The following is a 21,149-nucleotide window of genomic DNA, read 5'->3' as shown; positions in this document are numbered from 1 at the left end:
AGTCATCGTACTTTTGTATGTGGATGATCTACTAGTCACAGTTTTAGAGCATCGGATTCTGGAATATAAGAAGCAGTTAGCAGCCGAGTTTGATATGAAAGATCTTGGGATTATGCATTATTACTTGGGACTAGAAGTATGGCAGAAGCCAGTGAATGTCCTCAGTCAGTTTCAGATGGAGCCAAAACATGATCATTGGATTATAGCCAAGCATATCCTACGATAGCTGCATGGAACCATACATCACTACCTCTGGTATGTTGGTAAAGAAATCCAACTCATGGGATATACCAATTCAGATTGGGGTGGCAGTGAGATAGACGAAAGAAGCACAACAAGTGGATGCTTCAGCCTAGGATCTTCCAGGGTCTCATGGATGAGCAGAAAGAAGGACATTGTTGCTTCGAGTAGTGCCGAAGCTAAATATGTTGTTGCAAGCGAAGTTTGTCGGGAAGCTGTTTGGCTTAGGAAGTTATTATCAGACTTGTTTGAAGGACCGCTTAGCCCTACATGGATACATTGTGATAATGAAAGTTGCATAAGATTGATGGAAGACCCAATGTTTCATGTTAGGACAAAGCATATAAATAATAAGTACCATTATTTCAGAAGCTTGGTACGAGATGGGGTCGTGGAGCTGCACTATCTACCTATAGATGAATAGGTAGCAGACATACTAACTAAAGCATTACCAAACAAGAAGCTTGAGTACCTGAGAGGTAAGCTTGGTTTGGTGGACATCTCTTCCCTAATTGAGAGGGAGTGATGTTGGATAGTTCTTGTCTTTATGGGTCATGCACTAGACTAGGACTAATAGCCGTAAGTCTTAGTGAAGGCCATAAAGAAAGAATGGAGTCTGGAGGATTGGATAAGCATCTTAGATTGAGACTTCTTATGGATTGTAGAATCCAGGAAAAGAAGTTGTTGACCAATACTCTTTGAGGATGAGGTAGGGCATCCAAGATAAGAGTAGTCGAAGAGGACCGATATTCTTTGAGGATTCCGGTTTGGTAATCCAAGATAAGAATAGTCCTAAAAGGACATACCCGGTGAACATCCAAATGGGGTATGTGCCTTAGAGGTAGTGTGGCAGCTCATGTAAAGCCTCCCAGCGTAATGCTCTCAAGTAAGGATGAGCTTTTCTAGTTAAAGCCTTCAAGATTGTGCTGGTTATGATAAATATGCTTGACAAAAGATGGCTTATCAATCCGACTCTTCTTTTGAGAATGCTTCAAGATTGAGATTCCTTATACTATGTAATGGGATTATGAATATCTCCCTAGTTAAGAGGGAGCATTGAAAATTGTAACTAGGTTCGGTCTTCATAATGACCTCAGTGTAATCATGACATTGTATATTCTTAGAGTATGGGTTTCATAGTCAAGTTTGAGTTAAAAGCATGTTCTTCGTGCTTTTAGGTTTTTTTTGTCTTTCTAGGATAAAGAATATTAGTGGTCATGTGTTGTAGTCCCATTTGGACTCTTTGTAATAAAGAGAGAAATTTATTGAAGGAAAAGCCATTTTGGATCCCAAGACCAAGTCGGCCCAAGAGCAAGATCAAGTCGGCCTAAAGGAGGGCTATTTGACCCCTCAAGGAGGCTATAAATACAAGGGAGCTCGATTTCATTTGGACACTCACTCAAGTCAAGTTCGATTTGCATTAGCGAAGGAGAAGAAAAACTAGAAGGACGAAGGAAAGAAGGAAGAAGCGAAGTTTCTTGGGCTAAATATCTCTCTCTCTCTCTCTCTCACGTGCCAAGCTAGGGTTTTTGTGAAGCTACAGTTGCAGGAGGCCGAAATTGTAGGGACAAAATTTTGTGAAGCAGTTACAGGGGCTGAAATTGCAGTAGCGAAGTTGCAGTATCGAAGTTCTGGAAATAGCCTTGAAGGAGATCTTGCTGGGGGTTGACTTGGTGTTTGGTAGGATTGTTGGCTTTGGTTGTTGGGTCTTGGAAGTCTCTTTGTAAGCAGATTCTAAAGAAGAAGAGAAGCATTTTTCTGGGTTTTCCCCTTGGAGGGGTTTTGCCTTGGCTTGGAGCCTATATCTTGTGTACTTTGTCTTGTTGTGATCTTCATTGTTTTGGTAATTGCTTGATGAACAAAGATCTAATAAAGTAATAAAAGGCCAACACATATCACAAGTAATTATCAAGTTAAGGAAAATCATCTATAATACATAAGTCTCCTAATTTTCCAACAAATAGTTGTAAGTCAATGCTAGTCAAACCAATCAAAACAGTCAAAAGTCAACATTAGTCAAGCTACAGTTTGCAATCAAATTTGACCCTGTGGTCAAATCACATGTGTAGCCTCCAAACAAAAGTCAAACAGATTGATCAACGCTTGGTCAAACAACTTAGTCAAATAGTCAATGCGGCCTAGTCAAACTCGACTGTGCAACTGGTCAAACTTGGCTGTACAACTGATCAAACTTGGCTGGTCATACAATTCTTCCTTCTCACACGTGCCGTCGGAACAAGAGATAGAAATGATGAAGATGATCTCCAACAACAAATTTCTCCTTGGACAAATTTCTCTTCCACTAGAAAAAAATCAATGAGGTTGCTATGATGATGTTTTGCCTCTCACATGCTGTCTATTTATTATAGAGCTCTAATGTGGAGTAAAGACCCATCAAGGTGGCTTCTCATCAGAAGAAACCCCTTCACTAAAGGAGCCAGTTGATCACTACGTGTCAGCGACCCATAGCAGTACAACCCCTTTTTTCACAAAGGGATAGCGCCTGATCGATGTGTCCATGCCGTCCAACTATCATCATTAGCCTGACTTCCAAGATGTTATGTAAACCCATTTTGCATGTGTATAATGTGAATAATCTCAGTAGACCCGTGTCATGTATGTAACGACCTGGGTAAACCTACCTTTCTAGTGACGATCTCCATTCTAGGAGGTTTTTCGTCCCCCGGGTTCATTTTCGAATAAACGACAAAGTTTTTCTCTCCAATCTTACCCCAAAGCTGGAATGGATTTTGTCGCTAGGATCTTATGCAAGTACTAGTGTTCTAGATCGAGTCTATGTTAAAGTAATTTGAGAATAATCCTAATTATTTGGTTAGATTATTTTATTACAAATTACTTGGTCTGCTGGATTATACTTGTGTCGCAGAAATGAGTAATCTGTGAGGGTCTATTACAAATGGGTTTTCCCCCTTATGATGTAAAAAATATGAAAATCATGATGTAAAGTGTCTTGAGGGTTGGAAAAATAATTTATCCTCTCATAGGTTAATTAATTAAATTTTCTGGCCCAAAATTAATTAAAATCCTAAGCCAGAAATTTAATTAATTCTAGGTCCTAGGTAAATTTAAATTCTCCAAAGGCAAAATTCGTCGGTCCTAAAAAATTAAATTTTAAGAGGTCCAGGGACTAAGGTAAATTAATTATTTTGATAAATTTTAAACCTTTGATCCCTGGGGTTAAGTCAAAGTCAAATTTTTGGGGAAATTAATTTTTGAGTTAATTAAAGTGCATTTAAATGAAAATTTCAAATTTCCTCAAAAATTAAATATTTCGACAATGAGATTAATTTTTTTTTGATCTTCATCAACGGTCAAGATTACTTTGACGAGGATCACTCGAACTAGCCGTTGGAGGATTTATCTTTAAATAAGAGGTCATTTGTCAGTTGATCCATTCGATCTTATAGTCGTGTGCTTAACAAGAAGCTCTGATGTAATCTTCTTCTTCTTCTTTTTTTTATTTTTTTATATTTTTTTTATATTTTTTTTATATTTTTTGGATAATAAAGAAAGACTTTGGGGTTAATTTTCACTGGTGTTACTCTTCATGAGAATACTGTAAGATGTTTTGTTTCATGCATAATTTTTTCTAAAGCCATTGATGATAGCTTCTGAATAGTGATTTGAGTACAGGTATCTTGTTCAGTCGCTGGGGTTTGAATAATAATTTAAATTTTGAACGTAATAGCGGGTATCTCTATTTGTCTAAGTTTTATTATTCTTTTCTCACTCTATTTTTAATGGCTGGATTGGGTTTTGCAGAGAAATCTTGATTTAGATCATCGGACATTAGGGGAAGTTTTTAGTTGGATCAGTCAACTCCCATTCCATATTTCCTGAAGTGCCCAGCTAAATTAATCCCGGGCTTATCATAAGATTTTTTGTTTTATTGATGCATGAGGGTTTCGAGTTAGCACCTTTTTTCTTTTTCTTTTTTAGTTCTTTTGTGTGGCATAATGATAGATCGGGCTACTTAGAGCCTTCAGTTTGTAATTGTTGTAATTATCTAACTTGTTTTTTGGGGTTTTTTAATTTCATCATTGTATATATCGTTTGAGTGTTTTGTTTTGGTCGTTGCAGGTGCCAATTTGAAAGGAAAATTTTATTTGAAGTCAGATCTAGGCCCTGGAGGGTAAGATTTGGCCTCAATATCATTTACATGGATTTTTTTTTTCTTTGTTCAGAAAATTTCACAGTCCAAGGGTTTTAAAATTTAAATCTGGAGATTTTATAAGTGTTTCAAGAACAATTTTGAAGCAGGAGAATATCACTTTAATTAAAAATTTCTACGAATTTTTTTTAAGGATTTGAGCTACCAGCGTTTGGTTGCATTTTTCTTTCTTTGGAAAATTTTGAAATTATTTTACTGCCTGGGGTTTTCAATCTGCTGCAAATTTCGAAAATTTTTCAAAAACCCCTTATTCCTCCATTGATGTGGCTCGATCACTGCCATCCTTGCGTAGCTGTTCGTTTCATTACCGCGGCCTTAAAACCCTCATCTATCCCTCTTCGCAACCCTCTTTCCTCCATCGATCTGCAGATTCCATCGCCCCTCCATCTGCCATCGTTCCCTCTATTCCTCATCTGCTCCGTCGAGCTCCTGTCGTCGACCTTCCTGCTCTCCCGCGGCTCCCTTTTTCTCTTCGACCCTCGCAGCTCCCCCCCATGGCTCACTGCCTCCTCAACCACGTCCTCTCCCTTGCTCTCCTTCGCATCCATCTCCTCTTCTCTCCGTTGCTGTCAAACGAAACCTGCAACCCAAGCTCCATTGCTGCCATCCCTCTGCATCGACCAACAATGTTAACCTCCCTCTCCTCTTCTATCTGCGTCTCCCTTCTTGCAAACCCTTCAACGTTGCTATCCCTTCCTCGCTGCCAACGCTCGCCGCCATCCCCTCTGCTGCTCATCTCTCTCCTCCGTCGAGCTCCTCTCGCTGCTGCCCTCTCGACCTGCACAACACACAAACAGAAACTTCGATTTCATTTTTTTCTTTTGTTATGAGTTACGCTTTGTGTTTTGTTTATTTCCATATATATATATATATATTTTTTTTTTTTTTTTAAACTTTAGTTTAGGTTTAGGTTTCACATTAATTCAATTATATTTTTTGTTTTTTGACTTTCCACCTAGTTTTATTTTGATTTTGAATTTTTTTGATTTCCTTTCTTTTATTTTTATTTTGATTTTGCTTAAAACATTTAAAAACATTTAACAACTTTTTTTTTTTTTTAATTTTGGTGACTTTGAAATTGAATGAAATAAATCAAAAGAAGATCTAAGCTTTCACATTTAAAAAATTAAATTTTTATGTGGCCTACTAAATTTAATTAAGGTCTTTTGATTTTTATCTTTGGTCACATTAAAAAATTTAATTAAACATTTGCCACATAAAATTTTCACATTAAAATTTTACGTAAGGGATAATTAAATTCTAATATAAAGTTCCTTGGTGTTTTTTTGTGTTAAGTGTAAAATTTCAAAGGAAGATCTTTGTGGTATTAATTTCTCTATAGTCAAGCGTGATTAATGTTTTAGAATCATATCTAAAGATTGACTATAGGAAAAAGATAAATTCTAGATCTGGGTTATTGAAGAAAATCATTTTTCTAGAATCATATATTGCGTAGTAGTTAAATTTCATAGCTCTTCATGGTATTTAGTTGCTAGAATATCTTGCATGATAAAGTTTTGAACATTTACATTTAATCGTTCATGATCGTCACTTTTCATCTCATTTATAAATTGTTCTAGATAACTTGTTTTCATTTAGTTTATGGTTAATTGAATATTAAGGCACTGATCTAAAATCATTTCTATCTTGAGGTTGTATTTGTCTTAATTGTTTGATCCATCCATCTCAGTTAACCAGGTCTTGTTCTATATTTTGCAACAAGTTCATCCTTAAGTCTCCTAGAGCCTGTGTTCCACAGGCATCCTCATTCATTCACCCTAGGGACAACCCCCCTTGACTTGTCTAGGAGAGAGTCTAAACGGAGTAAGGATAAGAGTGACATCCCTTACTCTGAGCGTTGTTGCGGTGCCTAGACACTTTGCGCGACAACAGAGCCTATATGACAAGTCAACATTAGACTATAATTGTTTACCCCTCTTTTGGTTGAAAAGCTCCAATCAATAAGCAATTCAAACACACTCTATAAAAAATAGATCACTCCATCTTGAAGCACAATGTGAGCGTCGTGGGTCATTTACCCCTAGCCAAATCAGCATGGCCCCATGGGTAAATGTATCAATCTCCCCTAGTCAAATAAGCATGACCCCATGGGAGAAAGTCTGCCCCTAGGCCATTAACCCCTAGCCAAATCAGCATGGCCCCATGGGTGAATGTACCATTCCCCCACCAGTCAAATCAGGGTGACTCCATGGGAGAATGTCTACTTGATGCTTTCCAAACATGAACATTGTGGAGGCATGAGTTACCCTTCTCGACCTTTTTCCACCCCTCTGGTGCACCTTTTACTTCTTTTTGATAATACTTTTTATTTTGGTGCATCACTCAAGGATCAAAGCTTGCTATATATGATATAGCTATTTGTTTTACCCCTTCAAAATGAGTCAGTTTCTTGCTCATCAGGGTTGGGACATGCAATGGTTCCTTTTTATAAGATGGAGCATCAAGTGCTTAGAAATCGAGTGATGGCTAATGAGGAGGGTAGAGCTAACTTATGTACCAACCATCTTTTGCATTTTAGCTTTTTCGTTTCTTTCATTGTGGCCATCTTATGCTTTTTTTATTCTTTTAGCTACATCAACCTCCATGGAAATGTTTTCCAGACCGACTCAAGGATGTGGATAAGAGAGTGCCACATTGCAATGAACCAATGACAGTTAATTTGGGGAATGGAGATGCTATGAAAGGAGTTAATGTGACATAGAAAATGTTAAGTATGGTAAAGGATAATGGACAAACTATTTCAATCCAAGTTTTCCAAGTCGTGCCCCTCCTACAACCCTAAGGGCTTAGGGGAGGTCCCACTAGACTGGGCTAAAAATTAACCCCCATGGTAAGGTGAGAGAACGAGTATATAGTCAAGATCATTCGATCATCCAGATCACCCCTTTATCCATATTAAATTTCCAAAACATTAAGTAAAAGCATTTGATTGCAAAATGATCAAAGTACTTGCTGAGTGGTAGCCCACCTTCATCCAAGAGGAATGCCAGATGGTGAGGGGTGTATGACTGGTGCAAATGTTAGAGGATACTAGCATATCATCATCAATGACAAAGTGTGTAGGGCCTCCTTTTCCTCATCATATTAATTGGATTGCAAGAGTTGATAATGATGCTATAGTTCATTGTTGTGGTCCTTATGATAATTCAATCATACAATGGCGATTTATCACCCATATCCTCTAAAAAACACAATAGTGCATACAACGGAAACCTCCCACCAAGTGATCCAACCTTCATCACCCCTTGGTCTGGGAAGGAGGTTCGAGAGCATTTTTATACAATTGTTATAACTTTGTTCTTCATGTGAGATACATTCAAAATAGATTTGGTTGTGAATCCTCAAGTTGTCATCCCACTACGGGATTGCAAAATAAATAGGTTGATAGTTTGAGAGAGTGGCATCCTCCAATACCTGAAAATTTTTTCCTCTAAAACAATCAAAATAGAAAGAATTTTGTTTAGACATCATAACTCAGCCCAAAGTTCTAAGAACGCTTTTTGCACCCTTTTCAAAATTGGACGAAGTGAACAACTTTGAAGAGTCTCAATGCCTACTCTTGCCAGAATTGTACAACCCAAGGTTGTCTTTTAGCACATCCTTAAGCCAAGGAATTTGAGCCTTCCTCTTCTTCTTGAGTTTCCACCATGTTAAAATCACCATAGACAAGCTAGTGGGCCTCTAGCAAATTGTCAACTGTCCATCTCCAAAAGGAAACCCTTTACTTCATGTCGTTATATGCATATATATTGGCTAGGTCTAATAGATGACCATCAAGGCTTGATAAAACGTTACCACTCCTGATCTTGTTAGATTTTGCATGAACTCGAAACTAGGTATTTAATTCCAAGTAACAAATTATTGAATAAACACAGCTAGATTCCTAACAAAAATATTTAGGGGAAGCAAAATTACATGATATGAATCACAAGACACATAGATTTCTGCCCAACAAATCAGTTCATCATTAATAAAACTCAGAACCTACTTGGGCTTCTGTTTTGTGTTAATGGCCCAACTGAGGAATTACGTATAAAACAAAAAACCTAGAGTTATCTAGTTGATCAAGCCCTAGATCCGTCCTTTGATCTTCATCGGCTGATCTAGATCTATCTAATTGCTCCTTGCACTTTCCTTAGACTTGACACATTGGAGTATCCTCCTCCTCCTCCTCCAACCATTGTAGTGTGTCTTCTCTCCTCAGCCTTGCATTTATAACTTTACATTGAGCCAAAACCCTAACCCTAACCCTAATCTCAAAGTGATTAACGGCCAAGATTAGATCTCGCCTCACTTGAGATTGATGGCTAAGATTAAAACTTATTCACTAAAGTAAATTACTTTACTTTTCCTAAGTTTTATTTTAGCTCAATAAGCCAACATATTAATATGTGTTTTTTCCTAAGTTAAACTTAGGCTAAGTTACATTAGCAACTTGCTCAACCTAGAGCAAGTGTTCTAAGGAGATGTGGGTGACTTCTGCACGCCTAGACACAAGGCCTATGCAGAAGTACTTGCTCGAGCTACAAACTTCAACACTCCCTCTTAGTGAGGGAGGTACTTCTGGAAGAACCTCCTCCACTTGGATTTGTCTCCAATCCCATCATGTCATCCATTGCTATAGCTTCTCCCTCTAAACGAGAAGACCTCCCTGCTACTTGCTTCAGAATCTGATTTGAAGACTTGTTCCTTCCAACCATGCTCTTAGGAGCCTGCTCTTGAGCATCCATCAATGTTAGCTCATACCAACTGGTCCTGACAGATTTGGAAGAGGCCTCTTGCCCATCTTCTAGATTAGAATGCTGAGTCCTCGATATGAACTCAGTCTTCAGAGATTTCTTCTCAATCTCTATCACTAACATTGATCCACGATCCAAGGTCCCCTTGGATCTGCTTACAGGTTGACCTTGCAAGATGTACAACTTACCCTTTTTGACACCAAGTCTGATTGTTGTGTCCTGGGTAGCTCCCTCTAAACCTAAGTTGTAGGAAACGTGGGTCTAGGGTTCGTTTTCGTACGGAAACGAGGAAACTCGTACTGTATGGCCCGGAAACTCGTGTTTCCGGCCGTGTTGGCCTGTTTCTCGAGGAGGAAACGTGGCCAGTACGGCCAGAAACGAGTTTCCGGGCCGTACGGCGGAGTTTCCTCATGCAAATTGACTTTTTCTTATGTTTTTTTTATTATTTTGTTTTCTATTTTTTTATTGGGCGACTAAAGTGGCTTCTAGTTGCTTCTAGATGCCTCTCTCAAGTTATAAAAGTGACCTTCGCCTCATTCTCTCATCACACAATTGAGCAAGTCGTTTCTCTTGGAGACTGGCGATTTTAGCAAAGGAGAAGAGAGGAAGAGAGCAGTGGTTTCAGCTAGGGCGTTTTCAACAGTGAGCAAAGGAGATTTCAACAGCAAGAGAAAGAGATTTCAGCAGCAGATTTGGAGTGCAGAGTTTCTGACTATGGCATTCTTGGCTTTTGGCTCAGCTACAACCATATTTCTCTTGTCTTTTTTGGCATTTTGGGGTAGCTTTAGCTACAAAAAATTAATTTGGGTAAGCAACATTCATTTTCTTAGTTTTTTCCTACTATTTCTTCAATTTTTCAAGGGTTTATGCTGCCAAAAATATGAAAAACGTTTTTTATTTACAGATTTGTTTTATTTATTTATTTTTGCAGCAATGGCTTCCAACCAAAGTGCAGCTGCAAGTTCAAGCCCTAGGGCCAACCCAAGGGCTGAATATTATCCTCTTTGGAGGCATGTTCAGAAGCTTCAAAAATGTGGAGGTGGTGGCTCATGGGAATGGCAATGTAATCTTTGCAATAATTCGTACAAGGGCTCCTACCCAAGAGTGAAGGCACATCTTTTGCATGGAGGAGGACAGGGGGTTGTGGGTTGCACAAAAACAACAAACCCATTGGCAAGGAGGGCATATCAAAGAGAGCAAGATGAGGCGGATGTTATTAAGAGAAGGCATGATGAGCTTACTCAAGCTACTCTTCAAGCTCCATCTAACATTGAGCCAAGGATTGTAGTTGAAGCAAGAAAGAGGAGAGCCGGTGCCACTCAACAACATGAACAACCAGCACCCAAAAATACCAGAGGGGCATCCCCTTCAGTTCAGGATAGCAGAATTGCTAAATTGGTGAATGTGCAAGCGAGAGAAGAAATTGATTCCAGAGTGGCTAGGTGCATTTATGCATGTGGTATCCCATTCAATGTTGTTCGCTCTCCTTACTGGCAAGATATGATAAGGGAAATTAACAAATCTCCTCAAGGGTACAAGGGGCCCAACTATGAGAAAGTCAGAACTCAACTTCTCAAAAATGAGAAGGAGCTTGTGGAGGATATTTTATCACCAATTCGTTCTTCTTGGAGTAGCTCTGGGGTTACCATAGTCTCAGATGGATGGACAGATACAAGGCGCAGACCATTGATAAATATCATTGCCACTTCCCCCAAAGGAGCAATGTTTATCAAGGTGGAAGACTGCTCAGGAGAGGTAAAAGATGCACAGTTCATTGCTGATGTTATTATAAAAGCTATTGAACAAATAGGGCCTAACAAGGTGGTGCAAGTTATCACGGATAATGCACCAGTTTGCAAAGCTGCAGGTTTAATTATTGAGGGGAGGTATGACCACATCTTTTGGACACCATGCATTGTCCATAATCTAAATCTGATCTTAGAGGAGATCGACAACAAAGTTTCATGGATAAAGAAAATCACAAGGGAAGCAAGGGAGATTGTCAAATTCATCACCAACCACCACCAATCTCAGGCCATATTTCGAGAGTACTCCAAATTGGAGTTGTTAAAAGTTGCTGAGACAAGATATGCCTCAAACTTCCTGATGTTGCACCGCCTTGTTGAGGTTAAGCATGCATTAGTTTCTATGGTGGTGAGTCAACTTTGGATTGAGTGGAGACAAGCAGATTCAGAGCGGGGATATATGGTGCGTAGATTGTGCCTTGATGAGGATTGGTGGAGCAAGATAGATTTCTTGCTAAAGTTCACGAATCACAACCCCTGCATTTGAGCTTCTTCAAAGTGTTGACACTGACCAACCTTTCTTAGGAGAGGTATATGATGGCATGGATTCCATGGTTGAGAAAACTATGGAAATAATTTCGCAAGAGTCTCCACAACTTTTGTTTGTTGATGATCATTTTGCTGGTTTAGTCAAGAAAATCATTGTTGATAGGTGGAACAATTTCAACACTCCATTGCACACTTTAGCACATGCCTTGAACCCCAAATTTTATGATGAGGAGCTTATTGCTCAAAGCAATGGGAAGAGGAAGGCACCCCATAAGGATAGAGAGGTGGCTAATGGGGTGAAAAAAGCCCTTATGAGAATGTTTCCTTCTCATCTACACAGGGAGGTAAAGGAAGAATTTGCCAGTTTTGCTGCAAGAATAGATGATTATGCAGATATATCAGCTTTGGAGGAGAGAAGCACCATGAATCCAGTTAGGTGGTGGATTTGTCGTGGAGTAAATGGTGTACATTCGCAAAACCTTGCCATTCGTATTCTTTCACAAGTGGCAAGCTCTTCATCAACATAAAGGAATTGGAGCACTTATGGTTTTATTCATTCTGTGAAGCACAATAGGTTGGCCTCACAGAAGGTAGAGGATCTTGTTTATGTGCACTCCAACCTTCGCCTTGCTTCTCGTAGGGGTCCAGAATACAGTAGTGGTCCTTCTAAAGAATGGGATGTGGATGCAGAAAGTCCTGATTTGGATCTCTCTCTTGTTGCCCTGAATATTGAGGTCCAGCCTGGAAGTGGGATTGGCCCATCATCTTCTTTAGCACCACCATTCACTGTTGAGCATTGTTCTGCTTCTATTTTTGATGAGGATTATGATGATGAGGATTAGTCTTTTGTCTCTATAGTTCTTGCAGCCTTATAGTCTTTATTGTACTTGCAGCCTCATATATATAATAAAGGTTGATTTTGAGATTTGGATATATAATAAAGGTTGCTTTTGGATATTCCGATATTTTTATTTTCATTATGTGATCATTCATGAGTAAATGTGATGTAAATTTAATCATAATGTTTAAATGTAATAAATTATAATGTATCATGTATGCTTTATGATTGCACATAACATTTCTTAAATGTCCTAAATTCTAATATATATATATATATATATATATATATTCGCGTTTCCCCGTTTCCAAAATTTGGGGAGGTCGTGTTTCATACCCATGCCCGTTTCGGAAACTCGTACTCATTTCCCTGTTTCGTGCAACTTAGCTCTGAATGTATGGATACTTGTCCCTTATGGAACTCCACATCATACACTGTGCCCTCTAGAGCTGAGACTAAGAGCAAGTTCGTCTTCAACCCTGCCACATATAACACCACTGCCACCTCCAGAGATCCTCTTAATTCCAGCTGGAATAGCACTATTCCAACCCCTTTCACTGGAAGTATGGTTCTCATACCAACTCTCACCTGCGTGTCTAAATCTGTCTTAAAAACACTAAGGAACACATCCCTCATTCTCGTCATATGGCGAGATGCTCCACTCTCTACAAACCATGTATCACTATCAGTGTTGCGGGGGAGCGCCCCCCCCCTCGACCCCGCTCCCAATCCGTGCTCCGGGCGGGAGCGGGTCGGGAGCGTTTTGCCTTTTTTGCAATTTTTTTTTTTGTAGTAATGTTTGAAATGCAATTTTTTTTGAAAGAAACAAATAATTTTTGAGTGGAGCAGCTTAATGATCAAGTCTAGGCCCTAGTATTGATATGCTATTCATGGTAATGTTAAATTCTTAAAGTAAAAATGACATTCTCCTTAATATTCATTTTCATCCTTTTACTTAAATTTTTAACATTACCATGAAATGACCCAAGATGTTTGAGAGTGGTTTCGGCCTCATTGGATTTCATATGGAGAAAGTAGAATTTTAGATTTCATTCAAAATCCAGCAGACTTATCAGTTTTTCAGGATTTCAGGATTGCGGGATTGCAATGTTTCCATTGAATTTTGTCATGTATTAGGGTATGGAACTCGTATTTAATCAAGAGCACCAATCCCTCTATGTACCTTGATGTTAGTGACATTGGTTGTCGAACTCCTCTATCATGACCCTCCTAAAAATGTACGCATCACTCAAACAAAATCTTGACTTGACATGCTATGCTTGTTCTATCTTATGTTAATGCTTAGAGGGTGATATTAATGACAAAGATCCCTATACAGATACAGAGGTAATGACAAAGATACCTCTGGATATTAATGCTTAGAGGGTGATATTAATGACAAAGATCTTGATTTTCCAACAAGACTAAAAAATTAGACATTTCTCATGGTGGCAAGAGGCCCAAGCATAAGAAATAGATAATAGATTTACTTCTCTTTTCTAGTTTCTAGTAGCTTTTATAACTATTGACTCTTTCATATTTATTATGATATTTTTTTAAACAATATATGACAATTTAAGTTTGAAGTTGGCAATTATAACTCATTAGTAATGAATTATGAATATGATGCTTCATGAAAGTTGAAAGTTGTTTCATTTTATAACATTTCATTTCATGTTAGATATTATTTGTTGTAATGGTTACATTTAGCTTACAAGTACAACTTTGGTGATCAATGATGATAAATGTTATATATTGAATTTTGAAAGCTTGAAACTTTAAGATTGATGAATCATGAGACTCAATATGTTGTATGTTACTGTGTTACTAACTTGTGGACGTGGTTGATGAAGATTATAATTTCTAGATGATTGTTGTTGTATGGTTCAATCTATGTTTTTTTAATGTTTTTTTATATCTAATTCATTATTCTACATGTTTTTGTTGACATATATGTATCAAAATATAAAAAATATGAAAAATATATATATTATATAAAAAACGCTCCGGGATTCGCTCCCAAACCGGGAGCTTCTGAAAATGTCGCTCCTGCTCGCGTTTTCGCTCCCGCTCCCAAGTAACATTGATCACTATCCACAATCGAGCACTTCTAACACTAGTGCCAGAAAGACAAACAACCACTAATGAGAACTCATCCTCAAAATTTGTTGCAAAATCTTCAACCTTGGCAAATGCTGCAACTTGTGCTTTCCCTTTGTCCTTTTTGTTTGGACACTAGCTTGCATAATGTCCTATCTTCTGACATGCAAAGCACTTGACTTTACTCATGTCCTTCTTCCCATCCTAAGAGGATCCTCCCTTTCCTTTGTCATCTTGGCAACTCCCTTGCCCTTTCTTATATGAGTTGAAAGAGCAACATTCTCGTCATCCCTTTCACCTTTTATTTATTTATTTTAAATATCGTGCCACAAAAACAAATTTCCTCCTTGGAAAAAAAAATGTCTCGGTCGTTTGACAATTTTTTTTTTTTTTTTTTGGTTTGTATGATCGTATCTGAACCTGGCTCCAGTGATTTGGTATGAACCCAACACCTGTGATTCCGAGGCCAATTCAGAGTTTCAACTCTAATACCATGTTAGATTTTTATATGAACCTAACACCTGGTATTTAATTCCAAGTAACAAATAACTGAATAAACACACAACTAGATTCCTATAAAAAATATTTAGCGGAAGCAAAATTACATGATTTGAATCACAACGAAACACATATTTTTGCCCAACAAATTAGTTCATCATTAATGAAACTCATAATCTACTTGGTCTCTCATCCTGGGATAATTGCTCCATTGAGGAGTTACATATACAACAATAAACTTGGAGTTATCCAGCTGATCAATCCCTAGATCTGTCCTTCGATCTTCTTCGACTGATTTGGATTTGTCTCCCTTGCTGCTCCTTGCACCTTCCTTGGACCCAACACACTGGAGTATCACATTCCCCCTGAGGCTAGTGTCATTGTAGTGTGTCTTCTCCTCTCCTCAACCTTGCTTTTATAATTTTCATTTACATTGAGCCAAAATCCAAACCCTAACCCTAACCCTAACCTTAATCTCAAAGTGATTGATGACCGAGATTAGATCTCTCCTCACATGTCTCCTCACTTGAGATTGATGGCTAAGATTAAAACTTATTTACGAAAGTAAATTACTTTACTTTTCCTAAGTTTTATTTTAGCTCAATAAGCCAACATATTAATATGTGCTTTTTCCTAAGTTAAACTTAAGCTAAGTTACATTTGCAACTTGCTCAACCTAGAACAAGTGTTCTAAGAAGATGTGGGCATCTTTTGTAGACATAGACACAAGGCCTATGTAGAAGTACCTGCCCGAGCTACAAATTTCAACAAATCTCCCTTGACCTGACTCGTCGAGAAAGTAGTGGCGTGAGCCTTGACAACACTCAAATTAGTTTAAGCAAAACAGTGGTAACTTTTACTTCTTGTACACAAAACACATTAGTACCTTTGAGCAAAATCATTGCTCTATGGACTTAAGCTTTTTGGTAGGGGTATATCAGACCTTGACATCTGGCAATGCTACATTCATTAGGCATTGGTAACAAGAAAGTCCATATTATTGTCATCAACATTCTCACCTAGCACAACCAAGACATTATATGGATTGGACATCACTGGGGATTTTATCAGAATGTAATACATTCAATATTATAAGGTACATACCTTAGGTTTCTTTTGTACTTCTTTGGAAGATGAGGCCACTTGGGGATTTAGAAGAGGTGGTGGGGAGCATAACCTCCTGTCTCCTCTTAAGAGGGGTGCATTGCCTCCTTCCCAGCAGCAGAGGTCATGGGCTTATTCAGGGACAACTCTAGAGTGAATGTAAGCTTGGGGATGCATTTTTAGGGTAGAAATGATCTTATTGTTCTAGGAATTCCCATGAACTACTTGGAATCATTCACTTTCAGTGTCATTGTTGTATTTGAATTTTGGGGTTAGATTTAGCCTAGGCCTTAATGGCCTGTGAAGCAAAGAATAATTAAGGGATCTGGCTTAGACCACCAGGCGACAATGATGGATTAATCCAAACTTTGGCAATAAGAGCGAGTATTAGTTCAGTTGACATATCTCGTGAGTTGTTTCATCATTCTATCTGTTACTTGAATGTGGACAATCTTGATATACTTGGACAAGATGACTCTTAGGCAAAACCTTTTCTAGGGTCTAGAGTTGATAAAACTGGAGGGCCCATGTCAAATAATTTAATAAAACCTTCAATGTGTGCTAAGATACATGCCAAAAAGGGCCAAAATTATATATAAGCAGTCCAAGAATCTCAAGCTGCTGAAGACAGGATAACTGGGTAGCAGAAAATCCCCTTCATCAAGGGTTAAAACACAATTAGCATATTTTGCATACCTGGGTCTACGAGCTGTGATGGAAACAATATGTGCTTTCTCAAGAAACAAAGACATAAAGGCTCTTTGTTAGGCAATGGTGCTAATACAATGCCAACCATGAGGTTCCCCAACCTCCCTAACCTAGGCACTAATTGTCCCATCCAATTGCACATAACCCACAAAATACTTGAGCAACAAAAGCTCTTTATAAGAATTTCAAGCATTATTATATTCAGTAACAAGAATATCTATGGGAATTTCCTCAAGGTATGGTAAACTTCTGGGATGGATTTCCTGGGAACCTTGGGCAGTACTGTTGTGCTTACTGTGAACAGGCACCAGGATTTTGCTAACATCTCCAGAAGCTAACAAGATCAACTGATCCAACTTTGAGCTCAGGGTAGCCATGAATGACACCTGGAGACCTTATGGAAGGGCTGATGGGCCAGCGCAAGCTAGAAAGAAAGGCAGGAAAGGCAATAAATTGCATGCACACATCAAAACCCTTTTACTTGAACCCTAGCTCCTCACTGTAGTGTTATTTTTTGAATGATCTTGATTTCTAAAAAGTCTTGTTTTTTTGTGAGAACCATAGACACTTGTGCATGTTTTCTGGATCTATTGCTAATTTAAAATTTTATTTGAAAGGACTGAAGATTTGGCCATCATCTATGTATCTCCCAAACTCTGCATTTCTTTACAGTTTGATTTCATTGTTTTGTGAAATGTGGTATCATATGTGGAGTGTTATATTTGAATTGTTAATTTTTGCTCCAGGTGTGGTTTGCACTATGTGTTGCTACAAACAGTTCGACATGGTTCAATACTGCTGTTCTTGTCACAAACATGCGGAATTTCCCTCTCAGCAGGGGCACATTGGCAGGCATCCTCAAAGGTTATGTTGGAATCAGTGCTGCAGTATATACAGAAATCTACATTGGAATGCTTGACAAGAATTCAGTGAAACTACTGTTTTTTCTGACTGTGGGACTTCCTGCTGTCTGTCTTCTTGTGATGTATTTTGTTAGGCCTTGCACACCATCTATGGGAGAAGATACAGGGGAGCATGGATACTTTATCTTTATCCAAGCTTCCAGCATTGTTTTGGCAATTTATCTTCTTGCAACTGCTATTATAGATGATATTTTGTCTGTAGATGGTGGTCTTATATCCAAGATATTTGTAGGGTTGATGTTCCTCCTCCTCCTCGCACCAATTGGAATTCCACTTAAACTGGCATTTCATGCAATCAAACATGATCACGGGGATGTTCAAAAATCTCAACCTGACAATGTTGAGGAGCCACTTCTAGCTACGGAAAATCCTTCTGGTCAAAATTCTCCATCTGATATGGAAGATAAGGATGGAACTCAACTTGAAGGCATAAACCTTTGTGTAGCACACCCATCTTTTGACTACGATAATGACTTGGACCTGGAGATTCTTTTAGCTGAAGGAGAGGGAGCTGTCAGGAAAAAGAGAAGACCAAGAAGAGGAGAAGACTTCAAACTCCGCCAAGCTCTTGTGAAGGCCGACTTTTGGCTTCTCTTTATAGTCTACTTTTGTGGTGTAGGTTCTGGTGTTACGGTGCTGAATAATTTGGCACAAATTGGACTTGCTGAAGGCTTTAGTGATGTCACAATTTTGCTCTCATTGTTTAGTGTCTCCAACTTCATTGGGCGTATTGGGGGCGGTGCAGTATCAGAACACTTTGTCAGGTTTGCTAACATTCTATATTTTTTATCTTCTTTTATCAAATATTGTTGCAAAGGAAGCTCACTGCGCTTGATTTCACTTTTTAATCACTTTTTAACGCGATAAAGAATGATTGAATGCTTTTGGTTGCATCTATGAGTGTTTAAATGAACCAATACCCAAAGATTTGCATTGACAATGTTCTTGTTCAGCTTAAGGATCCAACTAAAATTATTCACCATGTCTCAAAATTAAGATTCGTGTACTAGTTGATCCAACTTGGAAAAGCAATAGAAGAAATCACAGTGAAGGTTAAGCAGTGTAGTGATTTTGAGATCTCTCTTTCTCCGTGATGTCCCTAGGCTTTATATGATGCTAAATGTGCAGGTTGAAGGCAACACCTCGAACAGTTTGGATGACAGTTACCCAGACGATCATGATTGCAGTCCATCTTTTCTTTGCATCAGCTATTACAGGATCCCTCTATGTTGGTTGTGCTCTGTTGGGCATCTGTTATGGAGTTCAGTTCTCTGTTATGGTGCCCACCGCTTCTGAGCTCTTTGGGCTGAAGCATTTTGGAATTATTTATAATTTCCTGACCATAGGTAATCCCTTGGGGGCTTTCTTCTTTTCTGGACTCCTTGCGGCATATATCTATGATAAAGAAGCAGAAAAACAAAGTGGTGTGTTCCATCCGGAGTTTTTGACAAGCTCAGATGTTAATTGTGTGGGTGCCAGTTGCTTCAAGCTCACTTTTCTGATTATGGCAGGGGTGTGTGCTGTGGGTACTCTTTTGAGCATGATTCTTACATTCAGGATAAGGCCGGTATATGAAATGTTGTATGCAGGAGGTTCTTTTCGCATCCCTGGGACTGCAGGTTCAACACATCAGCAAAAGTAGGCTATAATAATTTCCAATGTTAACGTCTGTGGATGCTCTTTATGTTATGCTCATTAAGAGTTTGGTTACAAATTACCGTACAATAAAACTCAAGGCAAATACTAGCTTCTATATTCTTGCCAGGTATTGATGGCTTTATATTCAAGGATCAAACTGTACACAGTTTTGGAAGGACCTTATTAGCTTGCAGCAACGAGGGTCAACATGTAATTTGCAGTTCACAGTTTTTCTATTTCTTGATGTTTTTTTTCTCACAAAATAAAAACAAAAGTTCAGCACTGAGCATTCAGTTCAGTAGCTCCCTCTTGTATTTATTAGAGAAATGAAAGAAAACAATAGAAGATATTGGAGTCTTATAAGCTACTCTCTACCTTTTAACTTTACATCACTGGGTTGCAATTTCTGGACCTATCAAAAACATATACTTGATAATCTGACAGTTTAGCTGCTAACTTTCACCTGCAAAGTTTCATACAATGTAAAGGCAGTTCTGTTCGTAACTTCGTTTCACAGGTTGTTTGTTCTGTCAGAATGAATACGTTAGATCTTCTTACAATGATTTTTGGTATTCTCAACAATGGTTCTTACCGACTCCTAAACCAAAAAGAAGAACGTTGTTTCTCAAGCAAATTAAGTGTTCCGTGAAGGTGAATAACAAGTGTGAATGATCTTAGGATCACCAAGAGCACACTATGAACAGGTGATATTACAAGGGAGATTAGGCTGAACATGAAGATATGCATTTCAGGTTTTAAGGAATGGGCAGATACAATTTTGAGTTGATTGCCAAAGGCAACATATTCAAAAACAGTTGGTGTGGGCCTCTTAAGCCATTATTAGAAAATGGTTGTCTAATAAAGAACGTTGTTTCTCAGGCAAATTAAGTGTTCCGTGAAGGTGAATAACAAGTGTGAATGATCTTAGGATCACCAAGAGCACACTATGAACAGGTGATATTACAAGGGAGATTAGGCTGAACATGAAGATATGCATTCCAGGTTTTAAGGAATGGGCAGATACAATTTTGAGTTGATTGCCAAAGGCAACATATTCAAAAACAGTTGGTGTGGGCCTCTTAAGCCATTATTAGAAAATGGTTGCCTAATAAGGAACAAGTTACATATTTGCCTCTTGGAATTGCTTCTACCACATAAATACCTCTCTCAATAAACTCTTGGCTTTACCAACTTAAAAAGAAACCTTTACTATTATCCTCATTTGTATGATAAAAATAGGCTGAAGTCCTTGGAACAATATATGAAATATCTCATTAGTATATTCAAGTTTCTGCTTTCAATATAGGTAGAGGCATCCATTCATAGAGTGTGCCAAAGAACTATAATTCTGGCATGGAATCCCAAGTTATCTGCCATGCAAGATATTTGAAAATGAAAGAGGTTTTAGGTTAGTTTTGATTTGGTCAAGAGTATTTGGATTGAACTTGATTTGGTCATTAATGGGTTTATTGTAGGTAGTTTACAGGCCCATGGTACTTGGCTATAATATTTGATGTGATGAAGTTGAAAATGAAAGAGTTGTTAGGTTAGTTTTGACTTGATCAAGAATATTTGGATTGAACTTGATTTCGTCATTAATGGATTTATTGTAGGAGTTTACAGGCCCATGGTACTTGGCCATAATATTTGATGTGATGAAGCATATCTAAAGGCTTGGTATACTCCATTGTATGATGCCTTAAGAAGCTTTTTTGGAATGATACAATATTAAATACTATCAAAGGTTTTGACATGAAAGTTGGTCTGAAAATTATGGATGGTACTTTATTGATTCCATAGAAAGCAAAATTATAAGATACTCAATATCTCTGATCTGACTTGTAATACTAACTT

The 21,149-nt window shown here is 38.2% G+C and overlaps 1 protein-coding gene across 1 annotated transcript in view; it reads left to right on the top strand.

The window, feature by feature from the left end:
- The window catches only part of LOC149193816 (protein NUCLEAR FUSION DEFECTIVE 4-like), an 88,841-nt gene extending 69,179 nt beyond the window's left edge, over positions 1-19,662 (top strand). The window contains exons 2-3 of the mRNA XM_089404949.1: positions 17,481-18,421; positions 18,786-19,662. Of these exons, the coding sequence (XP_089261075.1) occupies positions 17,481-18,421; positions 18,786-19,299 (1,455 nt within the window). The 3' untranslated portion in view covers positions 19,300-19,662. The remainder of the gene's footprint in view (positions 1-17,480; positions 18,422-18,785) is intronic.
- Positions 19,663-21,149: the final 1,487 nt, after the last annotated feature.

Source organism: Pinus tabuliformis, chromosome 2_2 (genome assembly GCF_031772625.1).
Source record: "Pinus tabuliformis cultivar Carrire ecotype Pingquan chromosome 2_2, CPIR1, whole genome shotgun sequence".
Taxonomy (NCBI): domain Eukaryota; kingdom Viridiplantae; phylum Streptophyta; class Pinopsida; order Pinales; family Pinaceae; genus Pinus; species Pinus tabuliformis.
This window is presented reverse-complemented; position numbering and strand designations above follow the sequence as displayed.